Here is a 24,915-nt window from a genome sequence, read left to right as displayed (position 1 = left end):
GAAGAAGAATGTATTTGCTTCCCCTTCAGCCATGATTATGTTTCCTGAGGCCTCCCCAGCCATGCTGAACTGTGAGTCAGTTAAACCTCTTTCCTTTATAAATTACCCAGTTTTGGGTATGTCTTTATTAGCAGTGTGAGAACGAACTAACACAATGGCCATAAGTAAAAAGAAAAAAAAAAGATGTGGTGTGGATGTGCTGAAAGGGAACATTTTAACACTGCTGGTGAGAATGTAAATTAGTACAACCACTATGGAGAACACTATGAAGATTCCTTAAGGAACCAAAAGTAGAACTACCATTCGACCCAGCAATCTCACTACTCGATATTTACCCATAAGAAAAGAAGTCGTTATATGAAAAAGACACATGCACATGCGTGTTTACAGCAGCACAATTCACAATTGCAAAGATATGGAACCAACCTAAGTGTCCATCAACCAATGAGTGGATAAAGAAAATGTGATATATACACACACACACACACACACACACACACACCATGGAATACTACTCAACCATAAAAAGGAATGAAATAATGTCTTTTGCAGCAACTTGGATGGAGCTGGAGGCCATTATTCTAAGTGAAGTAACCCAGGAATGGAAAACCGAACATTGTATGTTCTCACTTTTAAGTAGGAGCTAAGCCATGAGGATGCAAAGGCATAAGAATGATATAATGCACTTTGGGGATTCAGGGGGAAGTGTGATGAGGGATGAGGGATAAAAGACTACATATTGGGTAGAGCATATACTGTTCGAGTGATGGGTGTACTAAAATCTCAGATCACCACTGAAGAACTTATCCATGTAACCAAAACCACCTGTACCCCAAAAACTATTGAGATAAACATTAAAATAAATTGTATAGTATTTGTATGTAGCACATCCTCTTGTATAGTTTAATATCTCTAGATTACTTAATTCCCAATACAATGTGGATGCTATGTAATTAGTTGTTATACTACATTTTTTATTTGTATTAATTTTTATTGTTGTATTGTTATTTTTTATTTTAAAAATTTCCCATCCGTGGTTGATTGACACTGCAGATAGAGAAGGCCAATTGTATTTAAAATAGCTGATTTAAAGTTTTTGTCTAGTAAATCCAATATCTAGTTTCTAAGTTTCCTGATGGACAGTTTCTATTATGCTTCTTTTTCTATGCATGAGCCATGCTATCTTGTTTTTTTAGAATATGTGATTTTTGTTGAAAAAGTAGATATTTTAAATAATATAATTTGGCAACTCTGGAAATCATATCCTTCTCTCCTCATGGTTTTTATTGTCATTGTTTTTTGTTGCTGGTTTTCATTGTTGTGTCTTGATTCATTAGTGAGTAGGCAGAATACTGGCATCCTCCCAAATTTTCATATCCTAATCCTTGAACTTGTTAATATGTTAGGTTACATCATAAAGGGGAATTAAAGTTGTTAATCATTTGACCTTATAGTAGGAAGATAATCTCTAATTAATTATCTGGATGAACCCAATGTAATCATAAGGATTATTAAATGTGGGAAAGGGAAGCAGCGTATCAGAATGATGTAATGTGAGAAGAATGCTCCACACACTTCCTCACATGCCCTGCCCGTTGCTGGCTTTGAAGATGGAGGAAATGGTCTCTAGAAGATGGAAAAGGCAAGAGAACAGATTCTTCTCTACAGCCTCCAGAAGGGAATTCAGTTCTGCTGACACCTTAATATTAACCCAGTCAGGCCATGTTGGACTTCTGACCTCTAAAACTATAAGATAAATTTGTATTGTTTAAGCTACCAAGTTTGAGGTAATTTGTTTTAGAAGCATAAGGAAACTTTTCTATATAAATTCTGTGAAGTCTGTTTTTACAGACTTTAAAATACCCCTGGGGAAAAGGTTTGCACTGACAGAACATTGAATCTGGTTAAATAAAAACAAATCTTGCAAACCGGGATTTTCATGGAAAGGCCAGACAGGTCAAATAATGACAGTTCACTGAGAATGGTACTTTCAGGTAGCTCGAAACCTATTGTTCTCCCTTCAGTGTCTGCTAGGCTGCTTTTTTCACTGTGATTATAGGACTATTTGTTTTCAAGTTTGACTGAGCTGGAGAGAGGATGACAGGGCTAGGTCAGTTAAAATGCCACAAAACTCACTGTTCTTAATGAAATTTAGCTATTTGTTTTTAATAAGTACTTTTTGGAGTTTTGCAAGTCTTTGGTTAATTTCCCAAATTCTGAAAAGGTTGATTTTGACAATGTTTCCAATATTTTTGTTTCTTTAATGGAGGAGTAGATTTTCTGAGTCCTTAGTCTGGCATTCTTACTGACATCCAATCTTTCTTTCTTTAAGTTCTCTAGTGAAGTGAGAAATTGCCAACCCATTCCATAGCTCTGGTATTTCTTATTCCCATCATAGTGTTTTATTGCAGCAGCTACATAGTCTGTCAAATTCTCCAATGAGCACTTCGGTCCAGAAGGCTTCAAGTATTTAAAAAGCTGTTTTGAAGGAATGTGCCATGGACTGATTATTCTTCCTTTTTTTCTTTTCCAGTTGGAAAAGTTAGATAGCTATATTTACGTCTTGTATCCCTAAATATTGTGTTGATAATCAGAATTCAGTGCAGAAAACAGAAACATTCTAGGCATTTCAAACAGGTAGGGTTAATACATGGAATTAAATGAATACAAAAGCAATTTTAAGAGTGAAGGAGGGGTGGTTCTAGGGTGAGTCTTTAGGAACAACTCCCAGGACAAAAAAGATTTGACCCAAAGGACATCTACTTCTGAAAACATACTTTATTTTACACTTTTCAAAAATCAACTTTGAGTTTTGTTATCTTCTTTGATTTTGTTTGTTTTCTGCTTTTATTTTTATTTTTTATTTCTAGCCTGTTTTGGTTTATTGTATTGGTCTTCTTCTAAATTCTGGGTTGAGTGCTTAGGACTTTTTTTTCATTATTTCTTGGTTTTTATATATGTTAATTATGGATTTAGATTCCCTTTAAGTACTGTACTGCTTTAGTGACATCCTATAGGTTTTAATATTAATCAATTTCACTTTATTTTTCTAAACTTATATTCTTATCTTCATTTCATCTTTAATGAGATTTTTCCCATGTAGATAGCTTTATATTTTTGTTGTTGATTTATATTTTATAGCTTTATTAAATTGTGATTATAAAATACTTTATTGGCATTTCGTGGGCTAATATTTCATTTTGAAAATATTCCACTGTCATTTGAAAAACATATATATTCTTTGGTAACTACAAATCCCCAAACACACACATACTCATATGCATACACAATCTGCATGGGTACTTTTATTTTTCATATTCTTTATAACAGTATTTTTTGTTTCACTACACAGCCAGTTTCTGAGGAGGACATATTAAAATATGCCACTTTTAGAGTTTTTGAATTTTTCTTGCTTTTTAACAATTTTTGCTTTGTTATTCAATGCATAAGGTATTGTCATTATAAAATATTATTCATGAATATAAATCATGTTGTTTTGTCATGTTTAATAATTTTTGCTTTGTATAGTTGTCAGAAATCAATGTCAAATTATTGTATATCTTTGTCCTGCTCCTTACTGTAACATTTTTGTGGGTTTTTATTTGTGCTCCTTATCCACTTAGATATTTTAATTAAAAAATGGTTTTAACCCATTGTATTAGTCCCTGTTCATGTTACCGATAAAGACATACCCAAGACTGGGCAATTTAGAAAAGAAAGAGGTTTAATGGACTCATAGTTACACATAGCTGGGGAGGCCTCACAATCATGGCAGAAGGCAAAAGGCACGTCTCACATGGTGGCAGACAAGAGAAGAGAATGAGAGCCAAGGCAATCTGATGGATCGAAAACCATCAGATCCCATGAGACTTATTCACTACCATGAGAACAGTATGGAGGAAACCGCTCCCATGATTCAATTATCTACCAATGGGTCCCTCTCAGCTACAATTCAAGATGAGATTTGGATGGGGACATAGCCAAACCGTATCACCCATACAAGTATTTTTTTTTTTTTTTTGAGGTGGAGTTTCACTCTTGTTGCCCAGGCTGGAGTGCAATGGCACAATCTCAGCTCACTGCAACCTCCACCTCCCAAGTTGAAGCGATTCTCCTGTCTCAGCCTCCCAAGTAGCTGGGATTACAGGCGTCCACCACTACGTCCATCTAATTTTTTGTATTTTTAGTTGAGATGGGCCAGGCTGGTCTCGAACTCCTGACCTTGTGATTTGCCTGCCTCAGCCTCCCAAAGTGCTGGGATTACAGGTGTGAGCTACCACACCCGGCCATCCATACAAGTATTAACCTGTCAGAAAGTCACTATTTTAAGTGTCAAAAAAAGCTCTATTAAACAATGAAATGAACTCTGTCATATTTATATATTTAATTTTATTTCTGCCATCTTACTTATTTCTACTATTTTTTCTTGTTTTCTTTCCTTCTTTCCCCCTTTCCTGTTTTTGGTAGATTAATGGATTGATGAATTTATTGATTGTATGTGGGTTGAGGTTCTCTAGTGCATTGAGTTAGTTAAATGTAGCAAATCCTTAAAATGTGTTTTTTTTCCTATCAACTTCAGATACTAATTTACAACATCTTTTTCAAACAAGACAGGACCTTTAGTTCACTTGTAATTTTTTAATCCTGGATGCCTCTCACACTCCTTGAGATATTGTTGAAAACATGGCATTAATGTTCCAAGTTATTTCTTTTATATTATGCCTCTCAGACTTTACGAATTCCTACTTTCCAAGTACATTAAATAACAGATCAGCATTATCAGTAATTACTTAAAGTTGAAAATGTACTTTTCTGTTTTATTTTGTGAATAACTTAAGTCTAAATTTTATATCAAAGGAGAAAAACTGCCAAAAACCACACAAAAGTTATTCTATTTTTTTCTGAAATAGCTTAAGGCAGTGCTGTCCAAAGATAAAGTAAGATATTTTGAGATGTTGATTTCTTCTTCACTGGAAGAGTTCAAATTTCGTAGACTAATTACTTCTTGGTAAAGATAATTACTTACCAAATCAATCAGATTAAGTACAATAAAAAATGTTTCTTTAACTTTTTTTTACTCCTCTACTAATCTATATAATTCTAAGGATTTTCCTATCTGGACACAGAGAAATGGGTGATCCAGAAAACGTATTTAGATTTTTTTTAAATCCTGTTCTTCAGTCTATTTAATAGTATACTTTTATTCCAAATAGGTCAGTGTATATATGTGAAAAAAAGAAGAAAGGAAGAAAAATTATAATTTTAATTGAGCAAACAATTTCAGCTTAAATATTCTACTTACAAGAAATAATTATCTGTTTGGGCCTCTTGCAGAACCACCTAGTCTGGAAGATGCAGGAAAGATGCTGAATGAGACTGTGGTGGTGAGCAACCCTGTACAGCTGGAGTGTAAGGCAGCTGGAAATCCTGTGCCTGGTACATTTACTTTTGAACTCTGTAACTTAATATTTTAAGATTTCTGGGAATAACTGAAATTGGTTTTGAGGATAATATACTAATTACTAGTAAAGAACAGGTTATAGAATACATTTCACGGGTGAAACATTGATAAGAATATTATTAGTTAGATAACATTTTTGAATTTTTGTTGCCTTTAACTAACTGCATGAAACAATTTATTTAAACAATGTAGAAATATATGAATAACTTAATCATCTTATTGTCAATATTGTGGCCACAAGGCCCACATGGTGGTTTATATCCATCTATGCTGAAACTTTTTTTTAACTTAAAAGTACCTTAATGAAGCTAGATAAAATTGTCATTCTAATGAGACTACAACTTTGTTTTGTATATTCCCACCACTGGTAGATTATTCATATGAATCAGTAACAACATAAATTTTTGAGGCCAATAGTGTGTATGGTATTTGGTTTAATTAGACATGTAGCCAAAATTTTATGGATGAGAGGAAACATACAACAAAAAATAGATAGGTTGAAAGTTTGCTATTAAATAATACTGATGTATTAGAGATAGTAAAGAATATCTTTCTTTGAAATTCATTTTCAGGACTCACCGACTTGGCTCTTGGTGTTTTACTAAGGGTTACCTTCTCTTAAAAATCAAAGCTAAAGAGATGATTACTTAAACAGATTAAATTCAAATGATAAGTATAAGAATAAAGTAATTGTGACTTAGCTAAGATCCAACTTAGTATATTTAATTTAAAACATTTTTACATAGATCATCTTCTCCCCTTCTTCTTTCAGTTATTACATGGTACAAAGATAATCGTCTACTCTCAGGTTCCACCAGCATGACTTTCTTGAACAGAGGACAGATCATTGATATTGAAAGTGCCCAGATCTCAGATGCTGGCATATATAAATGCGTGGCCATCAACTCAGCTGGAGCTACAGAGTTATTTTACAGTCTGCAAGTTCATGGTTAGTGCCAGTTCACCTAGATTCATTCTGGGGTAAAGAAGCATTCAAAATGATTAAGTGCTTCTATAAAATTCTTGTGTAAGTATTTAACAGAGTGTGTTATTGTCATCTTTATGTAAGGGCACAGTGTTCTAAAACTTATAAATGTGCTTATTCCTGATTCATATTAAAATGCTCAATTTCCACATGCTGTTGACTTAAGTGTGCTTTCAATGAGTTGTTGATATAGCCATTGATACTGTTAGCTAACGACAAAAAAACACTGCTTATAAATGCTCTCTAAAAGAATCATAGGTATTAACGAAATGTTTTTGAGTGATTATCTCTAATAATGCTTTTAAGAGGAGTTGGTAGTTAACATACTACAGTGGATGCAGTGAAGGGGGTACACACTTGTGTTCATGCGCACACACACACACACACACACAAGCCTAGAAATCAATAAATAAAATTCCACTCTGGCATAAAAAACTGATTTTTTAAACAAACTGGCGAAACTTGTTTTTCCTCATCTGTGAAATGGAGAAATTGATACTTGCTCTATTTATCTCACAGGATGGCTGTGATTAGATCTTAAATAAGAGATGTGAAAGAACTTACCAAAAAGCAAGCAAACAAGCCCTCCAATAAGAACACAATATTGTAGACATTACATGTAGTTTTCATCATTTGAGATCACAAATCCTGTGATATTAACATGTCTTACTTTCATTTATTTTTTTCAGTGGCCCCATCAATTTCTGGCAGCAATAACATGGTGGCAGTGGTGGTTAATAACCCGGTGAGGTTAGAATGTGAAGCCAGAGGTATTCCTGCCCCAAGTCTGACCTGGTTGAAAGATGGGAGTCCTGTTTCTAGTTTTTCTAATGGATTACAGGTACCTTCATTCAATTTCTTTGGTGACATTTACCACCTGTTATTCAGTACAGGAAGTACACACAGGTAAAACTGTTGAAGAGATTTAGAGAACAAGAATTAACAGATGCTGTTTTTTAAGTACACATATGCAACCATAAACACCATGGACACATAACTGGGATCCCCTAACAATTCATTAAAAGCTCACTGTTTCTAAGAGTTCCCTTATCTTACTTTTAGGTGTTATATTTTGACCATTTGTTTTAGATATTTGTTGTTTTCTATCTGCCCCACTCCACCTTCTGCTACTACCACAATAGATACTTTACACAAAGAAATGTTAATCAACAAAACAGGAATTTTCTGGTAGAATTTAGGTTTAAATGTCTTGAAATAGTAATGAATCAGAGACTACACAGAGCATATATACTTCTACAAAAACATCAAGTAATATAGTAAGAAAAAATATAATGAAAACATCATGAGAAATAAAATTTGAGTCCTAGAAAAATTTTAAATGCATTGAGTCAAAATTAAAAATATAGAAATGCGTATATACCTAATTTAAAGTTTAATTTTATCTTGCCTAACAGAAAGCATAGTTCTCCTAACATTATACTTCTTCAGGTTTTCTTGCAAATCTAATGCTTCCAAAATTTGGGATCATAGACGATCCAGAGTTAATGTCAATATTTTAGAAATACAACTGAATCCATGGGATAAAGAATAATCAATGCAGCTTATTAATTAATTTGGCTACACTTTGTTGTTAACTTTAGTTTCTTACCTTTTTACCCAAAGAAAAATTAGAAAGAGAATTAGCATTTATTCTCACTCATGTTTCTCCCCTGGCATCTTTCTCTCTCTTTGTAGTGAGTATGGATGAAAGTTGACTTTCATTTGATGCTGTATGTAAAGACTTATTTTCAGTAGTCATTACCAAATTTAATTCTAGCTTCTTACATCCTTCCACTGAGAAGATGAAAAGGGTATTATATGATGTTTGCCTACTTAAAAATGTCCAAGGGAAAATCTTCCTAAAAGGCAAATGTCAACTGATTAGCCTCAAAAATATAAGAGACAAAGTCTATTACACCTACCGTTCTCAGAGACGTATTGGTTATCTAGCATTCTTATCATTGATAGGTTCTCTCTGGTGGTCGAATCCTAGCATTCACCAGTGCCCAAATCAGTGACACGGGAAGGTACACCTGCGTGGCAGTGAATGCTGCTGGAGAAAAACAAAGGGACATTGACCTCCGAGTATATGGTGAGACATTTTAGTAATTAATTCTCCTCTGGTAGAGATGTGTTTGGGTCCTAAAATTGTTGAGAAAGTCAAGGGAAGTTGTTGACAATAAAGAACAATGAACCTTAGAAATGATATTACAGGATCAATTCAAATCAAATTCTCTTTCTGCCTTATATCTGACTTTGGATGATTTTCCTTTTTTAAAGTTCTGAGAAAGTAAAATGCACACATCCAGCATGTAGGGTGTTGGTTTTATAGAGTACTCTGAAAACCGTGACATGGATAGCAGCTCTGCCATTTAGAAGAGATAATCTTCTCATTGAAGCAAGTATCTGTTCAAGTAGCTCTCTTCATTCATTCTACTCAAAGCCATGATTTTATTACTTTCTAATTATTTGTAATCAGCATTTTTGTGATCAATACTATGTGAATTAAAGGCTCTTTGAGAAGCAAAAAGTTAAACTCAATATAAATTTAGGCAAAATTTAAGTTTTTGCCCACTCTCAATGCCGCTCACAATGCTCACAAAAGGGAATGCCCGATCCCATCACAGAAGAGCCCCAGAAGAAAGTTGGGGCCTCTTGATCTCCATTTATATATTATGCTTGTCAGCCCACATTCCAGTATACCTTTAGATTCAGAACTCTTTTAGACTTTTTTCTGTGGCTTATTTGCATTATATTCCTTAGTTCATGGAATAGTGAAATTATTTCTTTTATGACCTCTTGAAGAGTTTCTGTTTAATGCAGAATGCAAGCCTTCTCCTTAAAGTCCTACCTCACTTCCAAATAATTTATTCCTTTTTGAAATACATTATCTTTTTACAAAATGTTACCTCCAGACAATGTGGACCATGTTGTCTTCTCTTATAAGTTGACCAATGTAAATGTATTGGTCACAAATAACATATATTGTTATATAATTTTTTAGTAAAAAGACCCCTTGTTACAACATGGATATCATACATATCTAATGAAAGTAAAAGTTTTAGTTGGCATCGGTACGCTAGCAAAGGGTTCTCTATGTTCCCTTTCTTTTCTGTTGTTCCTGCAGTTGACACGAGTTCACATTCAGCCTCCAGATTTGCTTGGGTGTTTGAGGTAACAGATAGGTCTATAATGCCCAACCCCAGGAATTTTAACTTCTTCCCTGAATTGAGTTGCTTTTATGCTTTATGAAGAACTGGAAAGTTTCTATTCTAAAATATCCTTTGAGACTGATTCATCAATCAATCTAAGTATGTAACACAATAGTTCTTCAGTCATTAGGAAGCATGTAGAGGGGTGACATTGGTATTGACTGGGTTTTAGTCAACACAGAAATCTGAGATGGTCTCCTTACATTTCTACAATGGCTAGTGTCAAGGGTGAACCTGGGAGATGATAAAAGAGTTGATATTTTCCAGGAATTACAGAGACATGCATCATTGTTCCTTATCATTTGCTAAGATACTTCTATACTACTTTCTTAGGCTGAAAATCAGGATCTTTCTCTGAAATAAAAGTCAAATGGCTAGCTGATATATATGTTTTGGAATGTTTATATGTGTTTAACCATTGAAATATACGTGCAGCAAGCTGCTGAAAAAGTGTAAAATTAAAACAGGTTTTTAATCTAAAATCAGTTTCCAGTCTGTATTCACTATTAGTATTATTTCCATAAATTATATTTTTATATTTGTAGTAGTAACCTTGGTGATGTGTGTCTAATTAGAGCCTAATGAATGTTAATTCCCAGAGATAAATCACCTTCAGATTTACATTTTGGAGTATGGTGTTGGGGGGTGGAATAGGAGAAGTAAATAGTAGGCAAAATAGCTTTTCCTACAATTATGAGTAGTTCATTAAAATTTTTCTCCCTGGTATAATTCAGAGTATGTTTTGCCATACCCTGAGATATTGAAACAAGAGAATTGAGTTTTTAAAGATTTGGATTCATGTAGTACCTTTTCTTTAAACTTAAGCTCAGAGAACTTTCCTGGAGATCACACATTCTTCAGCTTACCAGCAACGACAACCCTATGGCAACCCTGATTTTAGTAATTAAATTTAACAAACATAATGCTTAGGATGAGAAACAGGTCCAGAACACATCCCTTCCTAAGCAACATAACCACAAAGCAAAATAGGGGTAACATCTTAGGAAGCTGAGGATCTAAAGGGTAGAACTCTTGTTCTCTTCTCAGACTAAACAAAAAGTTGGAAATGAGAGACAGGACAGAAAAAAAAATACATGTTTTGGTAATATATATCCTCGGCTATAATTAGATTTGCTTCAATTTTTGTCCCTTAAACAAATACTCCATTGTTTTTGCATTTTTTCCTCTCATTTAAAAATCTGGTTTCCTTTTGAACTTGATTCAACTCATTTAATGTAAAAAAAGTAACTGAAGGAAGATATATTTGGAAATGAATTAGCATTCTGTAGTCTTAAATTGTTTCCGACTTTCACTTCTGCAGTCATAATGAACTCATGCTCTTTTATAGATTCTACAAATAATCTAAGACAAACATATTTTTATACAGTTATGGTTCTTTTTTATTCAATGAGGCCAAACTTTACCTAAAATTATTTCCAAGCTGTGAAATCAGCTATTCTATTTTGGGCTTCCTGAGTGCTCAGACTTGTGAATCTGTTTTCATGGCATCTTTAGAAAGTGGCACTAATTAGGCCAGGTGCAGTGGCTCATGCCTATAATCCCAGCACTTTGGGAGGCCAAGGTGGGTAGATCGCCTGAGGTCAGGAGTTTGAGACCAGCCTGGCCAACATGGTGAAACCCCATCTCTGCTAAAAATACAACAGCAACAAAAAAATTAGCCAGGCATGGTGGCACATGCCTGTAATCCCAGCTACCTGGGAGGCTGAGACAGGAGAATTGCTTGAACCCAGGAGGCAAAGGTTGCAGTGAGTGGAGATCGTGCCACTGCACTCCAGCCTGGGCGACAAGAGCGAAACATCTTCTCAAAAAAGAAAAAGGAAAGAAAGTGGCACTAATTGTGCTCACTTTGCTATTTTTATAGTAGTTTTAGTCTCAAACAGAATAATCATGTATCTTTTATCGAATGTGTTACACATCGAAAATAATGTCAGTGTTTTCTGTTTCTCACAGATTACTTTAACCTTATCGAGAGCCAGATGTCTGTGTATGCTACTAAATTTAGCAGAAGGAATGAAGGAACATCATGAATCTCTGCACAAATGCTCCATTGGTCAATCTCAGCCATTGTGCAGTGTGTTTCTTCTTTTAGCATCAATTTCTTTGAGTTTAACATAAGTCCTGCACCCCAAAACAGTGCATAAAAGTGCTCTTTAGTTCATACACTTTCCCTCTGTAGCAGACATGGTAACAGAGAAACCTCATGGTTACAGAGGCACAATACTACTACTGTAGTCAGTCTATTGCTTTCATTATCTTGCCACATGCTGGTGGAGTATCAAGCCTGAAACAATGGCTGATAGACTATAATAATATTTTTACCACAAAAATCGTTTCTACCAAAAAAATTTTAGTATAACTTAACCATTTTTTGTAACTAAAAAAATGCTACAAATATGGCAAATTTTCTACAGCCCTGCATATTGATGGGGTTTCGTGAGAAATGGCCAAGGAAATTCCCCTCTGTGCTTTATTGGAATGTAACAGGCTCAATTTCATCATTAGTTCGTGTTTCTGAATTATTATATATACAGGTCTGAAAAAGTCTTTGAGAAGTTATGGAGCCCACCCTCTCATTCTTGGCAGGACCGTACCTAAACCGTCTAAGACAAATGATTGTTTACTCTATTCTTTAATACACCCAAGGGAAGGAGATTCCTTAAACTTTTCAGAAAACACATTTCAGCATCTAACAAGCCTTATATATCCAGGGAATCCTAATTTTAATCTCATTAAAATTTCTACTCATTCCTCTTCTTATGTAATTGTGAGTATGTTGTACAGCTGGTCATTGAATTGATTTGTTCTTTAGAAAGTTGACAAAGCATCATGGAAAACCATAAAGAACACTAAACTGCAAGTCAGAAGGCTCCTAGCTTTACCATCAATTAGTCATATTATTTTGCACAAGGTATTATCTGACACCAATTTTATGTTTTGCACACTGCGAGATGGGACTGGATGAGCTCTATGATATCCTCCAACTATTTTTTAATGTTGCCTCTGTGACTATGACATTTATTTCTTTTGCAAAAATTACAAATAAATATTGAATGCATATTCACTCTTAGCTTGTTATTGTTTCTAAAATATTTCATGAGTCATTTGTTACCTTGAAAACCTTAAGCAGTAACATCTAGTTCTAGAAGTTTCTTAATTGGGCACTTGATGAGAACTTCCCGTTCTAAAAGTTTTTTAAATAAGAAGTTAGTGAGAAATATTTTTCAACGAGAATACATTAATCAGTGATTTATTAGTACTTGATTCTGAACCAAGTGACGCAAAGAGGGTATGTTAGAATGATTGTGATCCTATATCTTTAAAAGAACCAGTAAAGGTATTCAGTATATGTCCTGATGATTAATGAATATAAACAGTGTGCTGGCCTGTTTTATCCTGAAAGAAAACCCATCTTTCACGTAGTTCCACCAAATATTATGGGAGAAGAACAGAATGTCTCTGTCCTCATTAGCCAAGCTGTGGAATTACTGTGTCAAAGTGATGCTATTCCCCCACCTACTCTTACTTGGTTAAAAGACGGCCACCCCTTGCTGAAGAAACCAGGCCTCAGTATATCTGAAAATGGAAGTGTGTTAAAGGTAAGGATATGGATTCATTTATTTTACCTTATGTTATTATAAGTTCATGGTTTTGGTATTACCCTATTTAGCGTGACTGTCTTTTACAAGTGTTGGACTAATTTTCTCTTATAAAATTCTAGGAACCCTTTTATTGATGAGGTTTGTAATATTTTTAAATTTTTTGTTTGGTGAGATTTAAGTATTTGTCATCCATATCCAGAAATGATCCCAAAAAAATGCTTCCAGGAAAATATCATAGAAATAATCCAAGGTGTGCCTCACCTTCAGTCTTCCAGCCAATCACCAAGTGACCATTTTAGGTGCTCTGGACAAAGATGCAAAAAAGTCATGGTGACTCACACCTGTGATCCCAACACTTTGGGAGGCCAAGGTGGGCGGACCGCTTGAGGTCAGGAGTTCGAGACCAGCCCAGCCAACATGGTGAAACCCTGTCTCTACTAAAAATACAAAAATTAGCCTGACGTGGTGACATGCACCGGTAATCCCAGTTACTTGGGAGGCTGAGGAAAGAGAACTGCCTGAACCCAGGAGGTGGAGGTTGCAGTGAGCCAAGATCACACCACAGCACTCCAGCCTGGGTGACAGAGCAAGACTTTGTCTCCAACAACAAAAAAAGTGCAAAAGAGCATGACACACTTCATGTCCTTGATGTCTTCCAGTCTCATGTAAATACATAACAAATTAACAATTTAGTTAAAAATGCAACAAGTACTGTAAGTCTGAGTCAATTACCAAGTGGATGGTACAGATAACACATTTTGGGGGGTGGCAAAAGGTAAGGCTCTGGTTGCCAGGATTAGTGTTGAAAGACTAGTGTTTTAACGGTAGATGAGATAAAAGGCAAGGGAAGCAAGTCAGCTAGTTTGGCTGGAACAGATAATTTAACAAAGTGAATGTTTGGAAATAATGTTAAAAAGGTTGATTTGAATGAAATACAGTGTGACATTGAAAGTCATCCTAAGGAATTCGGATTCAGGAGGACAGAAGACCGCTGAATGTTTATAACACTCTCATAATAACCCAACGGAGAAGTCAAAAGATCAGGTAAGTAATCTGCCCACAGTTACTGAAAGACAGAAATTGGATTAGAACACCGGGAGTATGGCTTCAGAACCCATGCTACTAACCACCACATAGCCTCTTGCTAAAGGAATGTTTATTACTGTTAAACAAAGAGAGTCTTGAGAAACAGATGACAGGCAGTAAGCTGGGCAGCTTACCTAAGGAAGACAGAAGCATGGGTGTGAGTGAAAGGGAGCATGAAGGAGTATGTTACAGGCAAAGGTTGGAGATCTTAGGAATTATGATTCTATAATAATGGAGCTGGGTGAGAAAGAAAAGACCAGAATCACTGCTGAATGAAAGAGGGATGAGCTAATTGAACTACACATGAAAAAAAAAAGAAGAAGAAGAAGAAAAGGCGTTGCCCATTCTCAGGGGAAGAGCCCAGCATTCTAGAAAGCATCTGGTAAAGTTCTCAAACCTTAACTCTGACCAAATGACAGAGGGAGACAATTGCATGAATGCAAATCTCAGTGAGTACAGAAGTTAGTCCCCTTGAGGAGTTTAGGGAGAAGATCAGAGGAATGAAAACTTTTGTGGAACGCAATACTAATTAATCAGTTAAAAGTATCTTACCTATGCACTACCATTCACACACATCTCTAACAAAATCAAGTAATAGAATCTTACCATTTTGTTTTGCCTGGTACACACTAGGTGCTCAATAAATATTAATCCCTCCTCTCTATTATTCCCTCCCTAACTCTTTCTGTGAGACATGCAGGCCTGTGCATACTGACTTTAAGGACTTGGAACCCCAGATCTGAGTGAGCCTGCCACGAATTTGTGACTCTGAGCAAAGATCTCTTAATTGATTGAGTTTCCTTATCTGTAAAATGAGAAGGTTGGATTTTATGTCCTCTTTCAAGCCTAATATTCTTTGGTTCTCCCTGTGTGCTTTTAGCTAATTCCAGCTCTATTGTTCACACCAATTGATTAATAAGTGTTTATTGACTGGCTTCTGTGTACCCCTGCTAAGCTAAGTGCTTCACATGATCACTCTAACTTCAGTGATCATTGAATGTTTTAGAAATTATTGATCGCAAACTTAGTTGGCAATAAGTCACATACTGCTTGTTGTATCTTTTGTATTATCTTGCGTTATTACTTATATATTATTTATTAAATTCTTTTTTATGTTCACAACCTTTATATTCTCAACTAGATTGCAAACTTAAATCAGAAACCATATGTGACATTATATCTTTTTATATCTTCTACCTACAGTACCTAGTACAAGGGTTGTAATAACTGCAGATGGTCAATGGATGAATGAGCATTGATGCATGTTGTACATAAATACATGAAAAATATTTACTGATACTAATTCATCTGCCAAGCACCAAACTGGGTACTAGGAGAATGAGGCTAATGTAATATAATACTTAGCTTAAAGAAGCTTACAAACCCAGCATGGGAGAAAGATATATGTAATATTATTGGTCTCAAGAATAAGGCTGTTATTTTACTGGACAGTTTCCTGGATGTATAAGGATTTCATATTTTAAAGTCTTAAATGACTTTATCAGAAATTGTACCTTTTTGTTTTTTTTTCTGAATTGTATTTAAAAGACTGTTCTAGACCCTCAACCCCTAATATAAACCAGATTAAAATAAGGTATGGCATAGATGAAAATGGTTGAATCTTGTTGTGTTGAAACTGGGTGATGGGTATACAGCCATTTATATTGCTATTTTCTCTATTTTTCATCTGTATGTGAATCTTCAGAATAAAAATAAGAAATAGATCACAAATAGTATTAATAAAAAAAACCCAAGTGAAATAGAAAGTGTGATTTCAAAGGATGATTTTGTTTTCAGATTGAAGATGCTCAGGTTCAAGACACTGGTCGTTACACTTGTGAAGCAACAAATGTTGCTGGAAAAACTGAAAAAAACTACAATGTCAATATTTGGGGTAAGTGTAATCAGCTCTTGAAAGCAAATAATGCAGCTGTGGTTTTTGTGTCACTTAAAATGACATTCATCCATGTAACTAAAACTGATTATAATAGGTAGATGAACAACAATTAGTACATTTACATGGTGCTGAACTGTCCCGGGTATCAGTTCATATAACTACTTCGAGAGCAACTCTAGATGAACTTTCTTGTAACTTAGATGTTGAAGGATTCTCATCTGCCTGAGTAGTAATATGCCCTTTGTCTTCCACAGCCAGCATCTCGTAATGATTGGGCCTTCTCTAGTAACTATTGGTGGGTTCGTCAATGGAAAGAAAATAAGCCAAAAGGCCAAATTATATATGTGAACTGTGTGTGTGTATATGAGAGAAAGAACATGGGCACTTGCATGGTGGGAGATAGGATTACTATGATAATCAGGGAGAAAAGTGATTGTAAGTTGAAATTTTACCATTTGTTACTAATTAAGGTAATTCTTATAAATAGTCACAACTTGAGTCTCAGCTGTGGCTATCAGCTAAAAAGCATTCCCATTTCCAGTATACTCACCTGTATTTCACATACTTTAAAAAACTCATTTATAACTTATTCACCTGTGTGGTGGGAGATGGGATTACTATAATAACCAGGGAGAAAAGTTATTCTCAGTTGAAATTTTACCATTTGTTACCACTTAAGATAATTCTTACAGGCACAACTTTTGCCTCAGCTGTGGCTATCAGCTAAAAAGCATTCCTATTTCCAGTACAGTCACCTGTAATTTACATACTTTAAAAAAACTTATAACTTAATAAGCCCTCTTCATTTTGATTGTATTTGTTTAAACTTTTTAATTATTGAGATTATAAGCTGAATTTACCTATGATTTATAGTTTATTCACATATTTTTGAATAAAAATAAAACTAGATTAAATAACTTTATTCCAATGGAGAACAAATACTTTTTAAAATTTTGAAAGCATGCACTGATTTAGAAAATGACTTATTAATAAATGACTATCATTTTTTAAAAATCCTTCAGGCAGGTTATGAGAAATGCTATTATACACCCTGTAAAAATTTACTATTAAATAGTAAAAGTTACTATATGGTAAATTTATATTCATTACATACTACTTATATGTCATTAACTTCTGTTCCTGCCTCTTTTCACCCATTTTCCCTCTCCATTTTCCCTTCCCTTCCATCCTAATTTCTTTCAAATGGGAAAAATATTTATTATTTATATCTAGTTCATTTAATAATTTATTTAATATTTATATCTAGTTCCCAATATGGACAAGACACTAGGCTAAGTGTTATTAAGTAAAGATGAGAAAAAAAAAGAGAAAAAAAGAAAAATTAGGAGTAATGATCAATTAGAAACTGAGGTGAAGAATTCCTTTTTCATATGCGATATTTGAGGTACCTGTGGACTGTGTGAAGCTGTCCTCCCTGCAGCCAGAAATACAAGCTTATCATTTAGGCGAGATAAGAGTTAAAAACATAAGGTTGCAATGAAATCACTTGGAGAAGGTAAAAAGAATGTATACAGAAGAGTACTAGATAGGATGGCTCTCAGGTGTACCATATAAGAAGAGAGCTAGTAAAAGAGACTCAAGAAACTGAGAAGGAAGAGCCTAAGAAGTCAGAGGAAAACCCAGTAAAAAAATGTGTCATGGAAACTAACGACAGTGTTGTTCTCAGAAGAACACAATGAGTAAGTGTGATATGGATGAATGGATGGGTGGGTGAATGAGTAATATTACCTATTGCAGAAAAGTCAAATTAGTCATAAACTTAAAAACATACTTTACAAATATGCAGACCAGTACCTCTTAAAGAAAAGCAATGCAATAGTGGAAAGCAGAATGCAGTAGATATAAGAATTAATGATAAGGGAAAAAGTTGAGACACCAAAGATAGATTCACTTTAAAAATACTTACATTATGCTTCGATCTTCTAGGCGCTATGCCATGTGTGGACATAGAGCAATTAGTGAGAAAGACAACGATGTTGTTCTCACGGAACTTATAGTTGGCTGGTGGAGAAATATCTTTAAATAGTCAAAATTAAAATTAAACATCCTAAGAGCTATCATAGGTGGTTATGTAGAAAAGCATATGAGACACGTTTAACTGAGCCCTTAAGGATGAGTAGGCATTAACTCTGTGAAGAGGGTAAAAGCAATGCAAAGCCCTGGAGAACACTGTCTGTATTCAATGAGCTTAATATCCTTCACTATGGAGCCTAGTGTGATGCAAGGAGAGAGAGGAGATAGTAGATAAAAAGGTAAAAATAGGCATATTGAAGAAGGCCTCTTAAATCAATTTAAAAAGTATAGATTTGATTCTAAAGGTGATGGAATAAACTAAAGGGATTTAAAGAAGGACCGGATGCTCAGGTCTGTATTTTAGAAGAAAGTAGACATATTTAATGAGTTGAATCAACATGATTAAGTTGATTAGATTAAGAAGTGTGGAAACAAGAAGAGTAAAGGAGGGATATCTGTGTCCTTCCCTCGGAGAAGGAACAAAGAGGGTTGAGTTCAGTTTTGGACAAGTCAAGTTTGACAATGCTTCTAAGGCAACCAACTTGAGATGTTAAGTAGTTAGTTGGATATTAAAGTCTAGACCTCAGAGAGGGTCTCTATTACAGATACAGCTTTTAAAGTATTTGTATTAATGGAAGCCATGGGGGTATAGAAGGGTAGAGTTTAGAATGGAGATCATAAATTTATAGTAGTGGCAATCTATGTAATTGTGTCATTTTCTTCTGGAACTTTCAGTTTGTGGTATCAGTGTCAAACAGAGTAAACTGTAGGACTCATCCAGAGTAAGGGTATTGACAAATAAGAGGGCAAAAGGTATAAGGTAGTTGAGAATATTGACAAATATTGATTATGAAATCTAAGCTGAGTAGAGAAGTCAGTAAACAGAAGAATAGGCAGCTGGATAGGGGGAATTCTGAGAAGTGAAAGCACTTGAGATTCAATTAAGTCAATGGGAATTGACTTGAGAATTGGGAATAATTAAGTGAGAGCAAAAAGAACAGAGAAGTTGTCAGAGGCCTAACCTTATAAACTTACAGGAGAAATGTTCTAGATGATGGGAAGGGCTACGGTATGGCTTCTGATGGAAAATGGGATGGGTAGATCAATAACTGAGTAGACAGAGTATTTAGACTGGTTATACTTGTGGATGCTGGGTTCATATAGAATGATGGCAGAGCTTAGTATGAAAAGTGTAAGAACACATATCAAACTCTTCAGTGAATAAAGGAAGAATGACAGGTTTACAGATGGGAAAAAAAAGAGAGAGAGAGAGAGAGAAATAAATTGGTTATATGAGCCTCAAAGGAATAGAGGCTTTTACATGGGATGGTTGAACAGTGACTGGAAGCCACACTAGGGGTGGAGGCGGATTCTCCCACTCCTCAACTCTCAGGAGCTTGGAAGAACAAGCCATCTACCAGCTGACAGTCCTGCAGCCAAAGAAGTGTCCTTAAGGAGAGTTCAGCCAGCAACTTCAGACTCCAGCGCCTTTGAGAAAATCATGGGTAGTCAGTATTCACTTTGAAGGTTCCAGAGAGAAGCTGTAGGCCAGTAGAGAAGCAGACTGTGCAATCTGAAATAGGCAATATATCCTTTCTTTAGACGAAACCCCTTGCCTCTGTTCTTTAGTATATGTTATATGCCTTATGTTTCCAGTTCTGTTCACTATTTCAGATATCAAAGCTAGCTAGGCAACAGTGACTGGGCTAAGTTTAAACTTGGTAGGTACTTTAGCTTTTTGATGCAAGGTGTCTAAATATCTTACACCAAATATACATTTTCTAATAGCTATATGAGCTAATATATTTTATAAGTTATAATAAAGTAGCTTCTTTTTATGCCATCTGAATATTTTGATAAATTTATATCTGTGTACATGGGAAGTCTGCTATTAGCTATTTATGCTACATCTTACAGGTGACTTTTAATTTGATGTTGATGTCAACCTCATATGTCAGTTTCTTCCTTATGTCATTTGAGTAGAAGGCTTTTATCTTACATGTAAACTGTTGGGAAAATTCTATATGAAATGTGTGGAAAAATCATATTTTTATTTTTTTCCAGTCCCTCCAAATATTGGTGGTTCTGATGAACTTACTCAACTTACAGTCATTGAAGGGAATCTCATTAGTCTGTTGTGTGAATCAAGTGGTATTCCACCCCCAAATCTCATTTGGAAGAAGAAAGGTCAGTTTTCATCCTTGAAATTTATAAAATTAAATGAAAATATAAGATGGGTATTGATTTCGTTTGATAAATGTGTTAGATTATAAACAAATTTTCCTGGGGTTTGCATGCTAAATGCTAGACCGCAAAATTGCTTTATATTAAATGTGCAACATGTGATACTTCTACACTTTCCAGCTGAAATTTTTTATTTTTAAGACTGTTAACTCCTCCCTAGAAAAAAAATTAATTTTCTGCATTAATTGATTATTTTTTACTCAAATGCATTATACGGCAGCTATAAACATCGAGAATCCACCATTCAGGAACTATATTTTCTTCTTTAAAATGAGTTTTAAACTTCCTGGGTGATATTGGTTCAGTCGTATCCCAAACCTCAGCATCACACAATAGATCTATGTAATAAACCTGCACTTGTGCCTCCTGAATATAAAATAAAAGTTGATATTAAAAAGTAACATTTTTCTGTTTGTGACAGTTTTCAATGTACGTTAAGACTGAATTCTGTGTTTGACCAGATTTTCAATTTATTTATCAACAACTCCTTAAGCCCACTAAGTGGCAGAAAGATCATTTAAATTTTCAGTTCATTTAAATATTACTGCTCCTTCATTTTACACACTAGGGCAGGATTATTTTACAGTGTCATTTGCCTTTTACATACTTTAACTGAGTAAACAAGTATCATACTTGGCAATGTATACAAAATGCTTTACATTTCTGCCTCATATTCTGCCATTTGGACTTCTTTGCAGGCTCTCCAGTGCTGACTGATTCCATGGGGCGAGTGAGAATTTTATCTGGGGGCAGGCAATTACAAATTTCAATTGCTGAAAAGTCTGATGCAGCACTCTATTCATGTGTGGCATCGAATGTTGCTGGGACGGCAAAGAAAGAATACAATCTGCAAGTTTACAGTAAGTTGTTGATTAGCCAGGCTTTGGCAAAATGTTCTTTTAAATCTTTTCATCCTTCTCATTTACTTTTAAAAATATCTTTAATGTTCATTCAAAATGGCATGGTTGTAACTATCATATGACACACACATTTAAATTGTGCTGACATAACTGGAGAGCAATTACTTCCTTCTGGTTGTTATTCAGCATTACAGCTGTCCACTCGGCATTAGCTCACCAATGACGACACATCAATGTGGCTGTAATTTGTTGGGGACAGACAGTGGACTCATGGAGGGGGAAGGGGAGCATTTTACCATAGGAGATATTTACAATATGTAAAAACATTTTATTTTAAAGAATATTTTACTCGTATACATCTTAGAGTGCTTAAGATAGTTACATACTCATTTAATCTTCACATGAGCTGTTACATAAGACAAAACTGTCACCTCCATTTTGTGTATGTGGAAATTTAAGCTCCGAGAGGTTTTGTTGGTTGAACAAGGTCACATGGCTTGTGTGTGGTAGGACTGGCACTAGAACATTGGATTACTGACGCTGGCCTACTTTTCTGCCCACACACATATGTATTAGAATTGATCTAATTTTTGTTCCTAGAATTGGTGACACATGAATTCAGCTTCAAGTAACAGAATAACTGGTTGTCAGTGGCTTAACCAAGTAAAAGTTTGTGTTCTCACATAATGAGAAAGCAGAGGTTAGCACTGGTCACTGGAGTTGGTCAGCATCTTAATTGTATCAGCATACGAGCTCTGGCATTCTACTGGTCCCTCCTTCATGGTCTCAAGATGGTAGCTGTTATTGTGGTATCAATTCCACATGGAAGGCAAGAGGAAGGGAAAGGGCTGGTATCTTTCCCTTTTATTAGGAGAGCAAAAAATTTTCCCCAAAATCTCCAGCAGACCTCTGTGTAGGTTTTATACGCCTAAATTCATTCATGTGGTTACCCCAGTTTTCCAACAAGACTGAGAAACCATCTCAGTTTTTCCAACTCATATGGTGAAAGGGAGAAGGAATAAAGGAGTTAGTAACAGACATTGGGTTGTAAGCTAGGCTACTGTATCTATTTTAAATGAGTATTAGGAAGACTTACGTAAGGCAAGGCTACAAGTGATAAGTTCAAATATTTGTATAGCTTCTCAAAAGTGGGAAGTTAGTGAACACAGCAGTCTTTACTTACTGTGTCAATAGCTTCATTTTAGGTATGAACCCACTTAAAACATTGGAGAAGAATTCCACCTCTCAGCATAACATCATGTCTGTTAGTCCTGGGTCTTTTCTTTAGTTATTTATATTTTAACATAAAAATATATTTAAGTTTGGCTGATGAAAATTCCTATGTAAGACTTGAAGCAAACATTTCCTCTTTTGTTTCTTTTTATCTTCCTCCAACCCTCAGTTAGACCAACCATAACCAACAGTGGCAGCCACCCTACTGAAATTATTGTGACCCGAGGGAAGAGTATCTCCTTGGAGTGTGAAGTGCAGGGTATTCCTCCACCAACAGTGACCTGGATGAAAGATGGCCGCCCCTTGATCAAGGCAAAGGGAGTAGAAATACTGGATGAAGGTCACATCCTTCAGCTGAAGAACATTCATGTATCTGACACAGGCCGTTATGTGTGTGTTGCTGTGAATGTAGCAGGAATGACTGACAAAAAATATGACTTAAGTGTCCATGGTAAGTAGAAAGAGGCTCAATATGTCCATTCACTGGCTAATGTAATCTAGCATCCTGGATGGGAGATATAGGCCTCAAGTATTGAAAGTCATTTATTTATAATCCATCATTTTAAACATATATACCTTTACCCCAGGTCAGTCTCATCATTTATCCTTCTATGCCTGACCTCACATTATTTACCTTGCTGAAATAAGCACATATTAGATATTCTTTAAGGAAAGCACACAGTAAAGTAGAAAATTGTTGTCTTCAAATGCTTTTGGTCCAATGCTGTCCCAAGTAAAATCTGTTTTTTTTGTTTTCCAAATTTGCTGACTTAACTGGGCTTGTATAAACATAAGTTCCTTAGAATTTACTGACTCGTCATCAGTTGAGCATGAGTTATACTGAAGTCAGCTTTAATATTCTAACTCTGATTTATGAGTCATAAATGTCAATAAGAATAGACCAAACATACACATACACAGGGACAATGACTTAGATATGTACAATTTGAATATAATTTTTATAGCTATAGAAACAATGGTAAATGTAATGGACACAAATCTTGTAACTTGAACTCAGTTAAGACATGCATGAAGCTCAGTGTTAATATCCTGTAGTTTTCAGCCAACATGTGTGCCAAAGCTATAGGAATCACAACACAAAAGGGAAGATGAATTAATCTTAAGTCCTTTTTGTTGGATTACTCTTAATTTTTAGAATTAGATGATTGATTTTTTAGGATATCTTTTCCTATAAGTAGGTTATGAATCCATATTACAAATTTGCAAGAAAAGATGAGTGATTCATATTCACAATAGCAAAGACATAGAATCAGCCTAGGTGCTGATTAATAAATGGTGGATTGGATACAGAAAATGTGGTACATATGCACCATGGAATACTACACAGCCAAAACTCATGTCCTTTGCAGCAACATGAATGCAGCTGGAGACCGTAATCATAAGTGAATTAATGCAGGAATGGAAAATCAGATGCCTCATGTTCTCACTTATAAGTGGGAACTAAACATTGGGTACTCAAAGACATACAGATGGCAACAGTAGACACTGGGGACTACTGAAGGGGAAGGAGAAAAGGAGGCAGGAGTTCAAAAACTAACTCTTGGGTTCTATGCTTACCACCTAGGTGACAGGATCAATCATACCCCAAGCCTCAGCATCACAGAATATACCCATGTAACAAACCTGCACATGAATCCCCTTAATCTAAAATGAAAGTTGAAATTGCAATTAAAAAAAAGGGGGTGAATGACTCATACAAAATCACTCACCACTATTGGAATAACAATATGAAAATAATTTACTGCTAAGATTGAGGAAGAAGTGACATTTTTACTTCCAGGAATGCCACACACACACACACACACACACACACATTGCTGGTTGTTGTGATTGCTTATTTTGCTTACTGTTAATCAGAAAATGGAAGTCTTATTGACATACACTGTTTAGGATTTGATGTTTGATATACAACATCAGGTATATCAAATGTATATCAGGCAACTAATATTTCCATTCCCTGTTTGTTTTATTTTGTCTTACAGCTCCTCCAAGCATCATAGGAAACCACAGGTCACCTGAAAATATTAGTGTGGTAGAAAAGAACACAGTATCCTTGACTTGTGAAGCTTCTGGAATTCCCCTGCCTTCCATAACCTGGTTTAAAGATGGGTGGCCTGTCAGCCTTAGCAATTCTGTGAGGATTCTTTCAGGTATTAGAAATTCTGGTAGCCTTATAATCTTGTTAGCTTCATATGGCTACAATTTCTCCTTAATTTCAAATTGCTCAGTGTTTTTATTGTTTTATTTTTTAACCTAGCTGCT

The 24,915-nt window shown here is 35.2% G+C and overlaps 1 protein-coding gene across 5 annotated transcripts in view; it reads left to right on the top strand.

Moving 5' to 3' along the window:
* The window catches only part of HMCN1 (hemicentin 1), a 448,248-nt gene that overhangs the window by 288,792 nt on the left and 134,541 nt on the right, over nt 1-24,915 (top strand). For all 5 annotated transcript variants that reach the window (XM_054449377.2, XM_063647968.1, XM_063647964.1 and 2 more), the window contains 10 exons: nt 5,335-5,436; nt 6,234-6,410; nt 7,136-7,287; nt 8,415-8,538; nt 13,100-13,275; nt 16,162-16,258; nt 20,360-20,482; nt 21,238-21,399; nt 22,802-23,083; nt 24,636-24,803. In XM_054449377.2, coding sequence (XP_054305352.1) covers nt 5,335-5,436; nt 6,234-6,410; nt 7,136-7,287; nt 8,415-8,538; nt 13,100-13,275; nt 16,162-16,258; nt 20,360-20,482; nt 21,238-21,399; nt 22,802-23,083; nt 24,636-24,803 — 1,563 coding nt within the window. The remainder of the gene's footprint in view (nt 1-5,334; nt 5,437-6,233; nt 6,411-7,135; nt 7,288-8,414; nt 8,539-13,099; nt 13,276-16,161; nt 16,259-20,359; nt 20,483-21,237; nt 21,400-22,801; nt 23,084-24,635; nt 24,804-24,915) is intronic.

This window comes from Pongo pygmaeus, chromosome 1 (assembly GCF_028885625.2).
Source record: "Pongo pygmaeus isolate AG05252 chromosome 1, NHGRI_mPonPyg2-v2.0_pri, whole genome shotgun sequence".
NCBI classification, from domain to species: domain Eukaryota; kingdom Metazoa; phylum Chordata; class Mammalia; order Primates; family Hominidae; genus Pongo; species Pongo pygmaeus.
The sequence above is the reverse complement of the archived record's forward strand: the minus strand, read 5'-3'. Positions and strand labels throughout refer to the sequence as shown.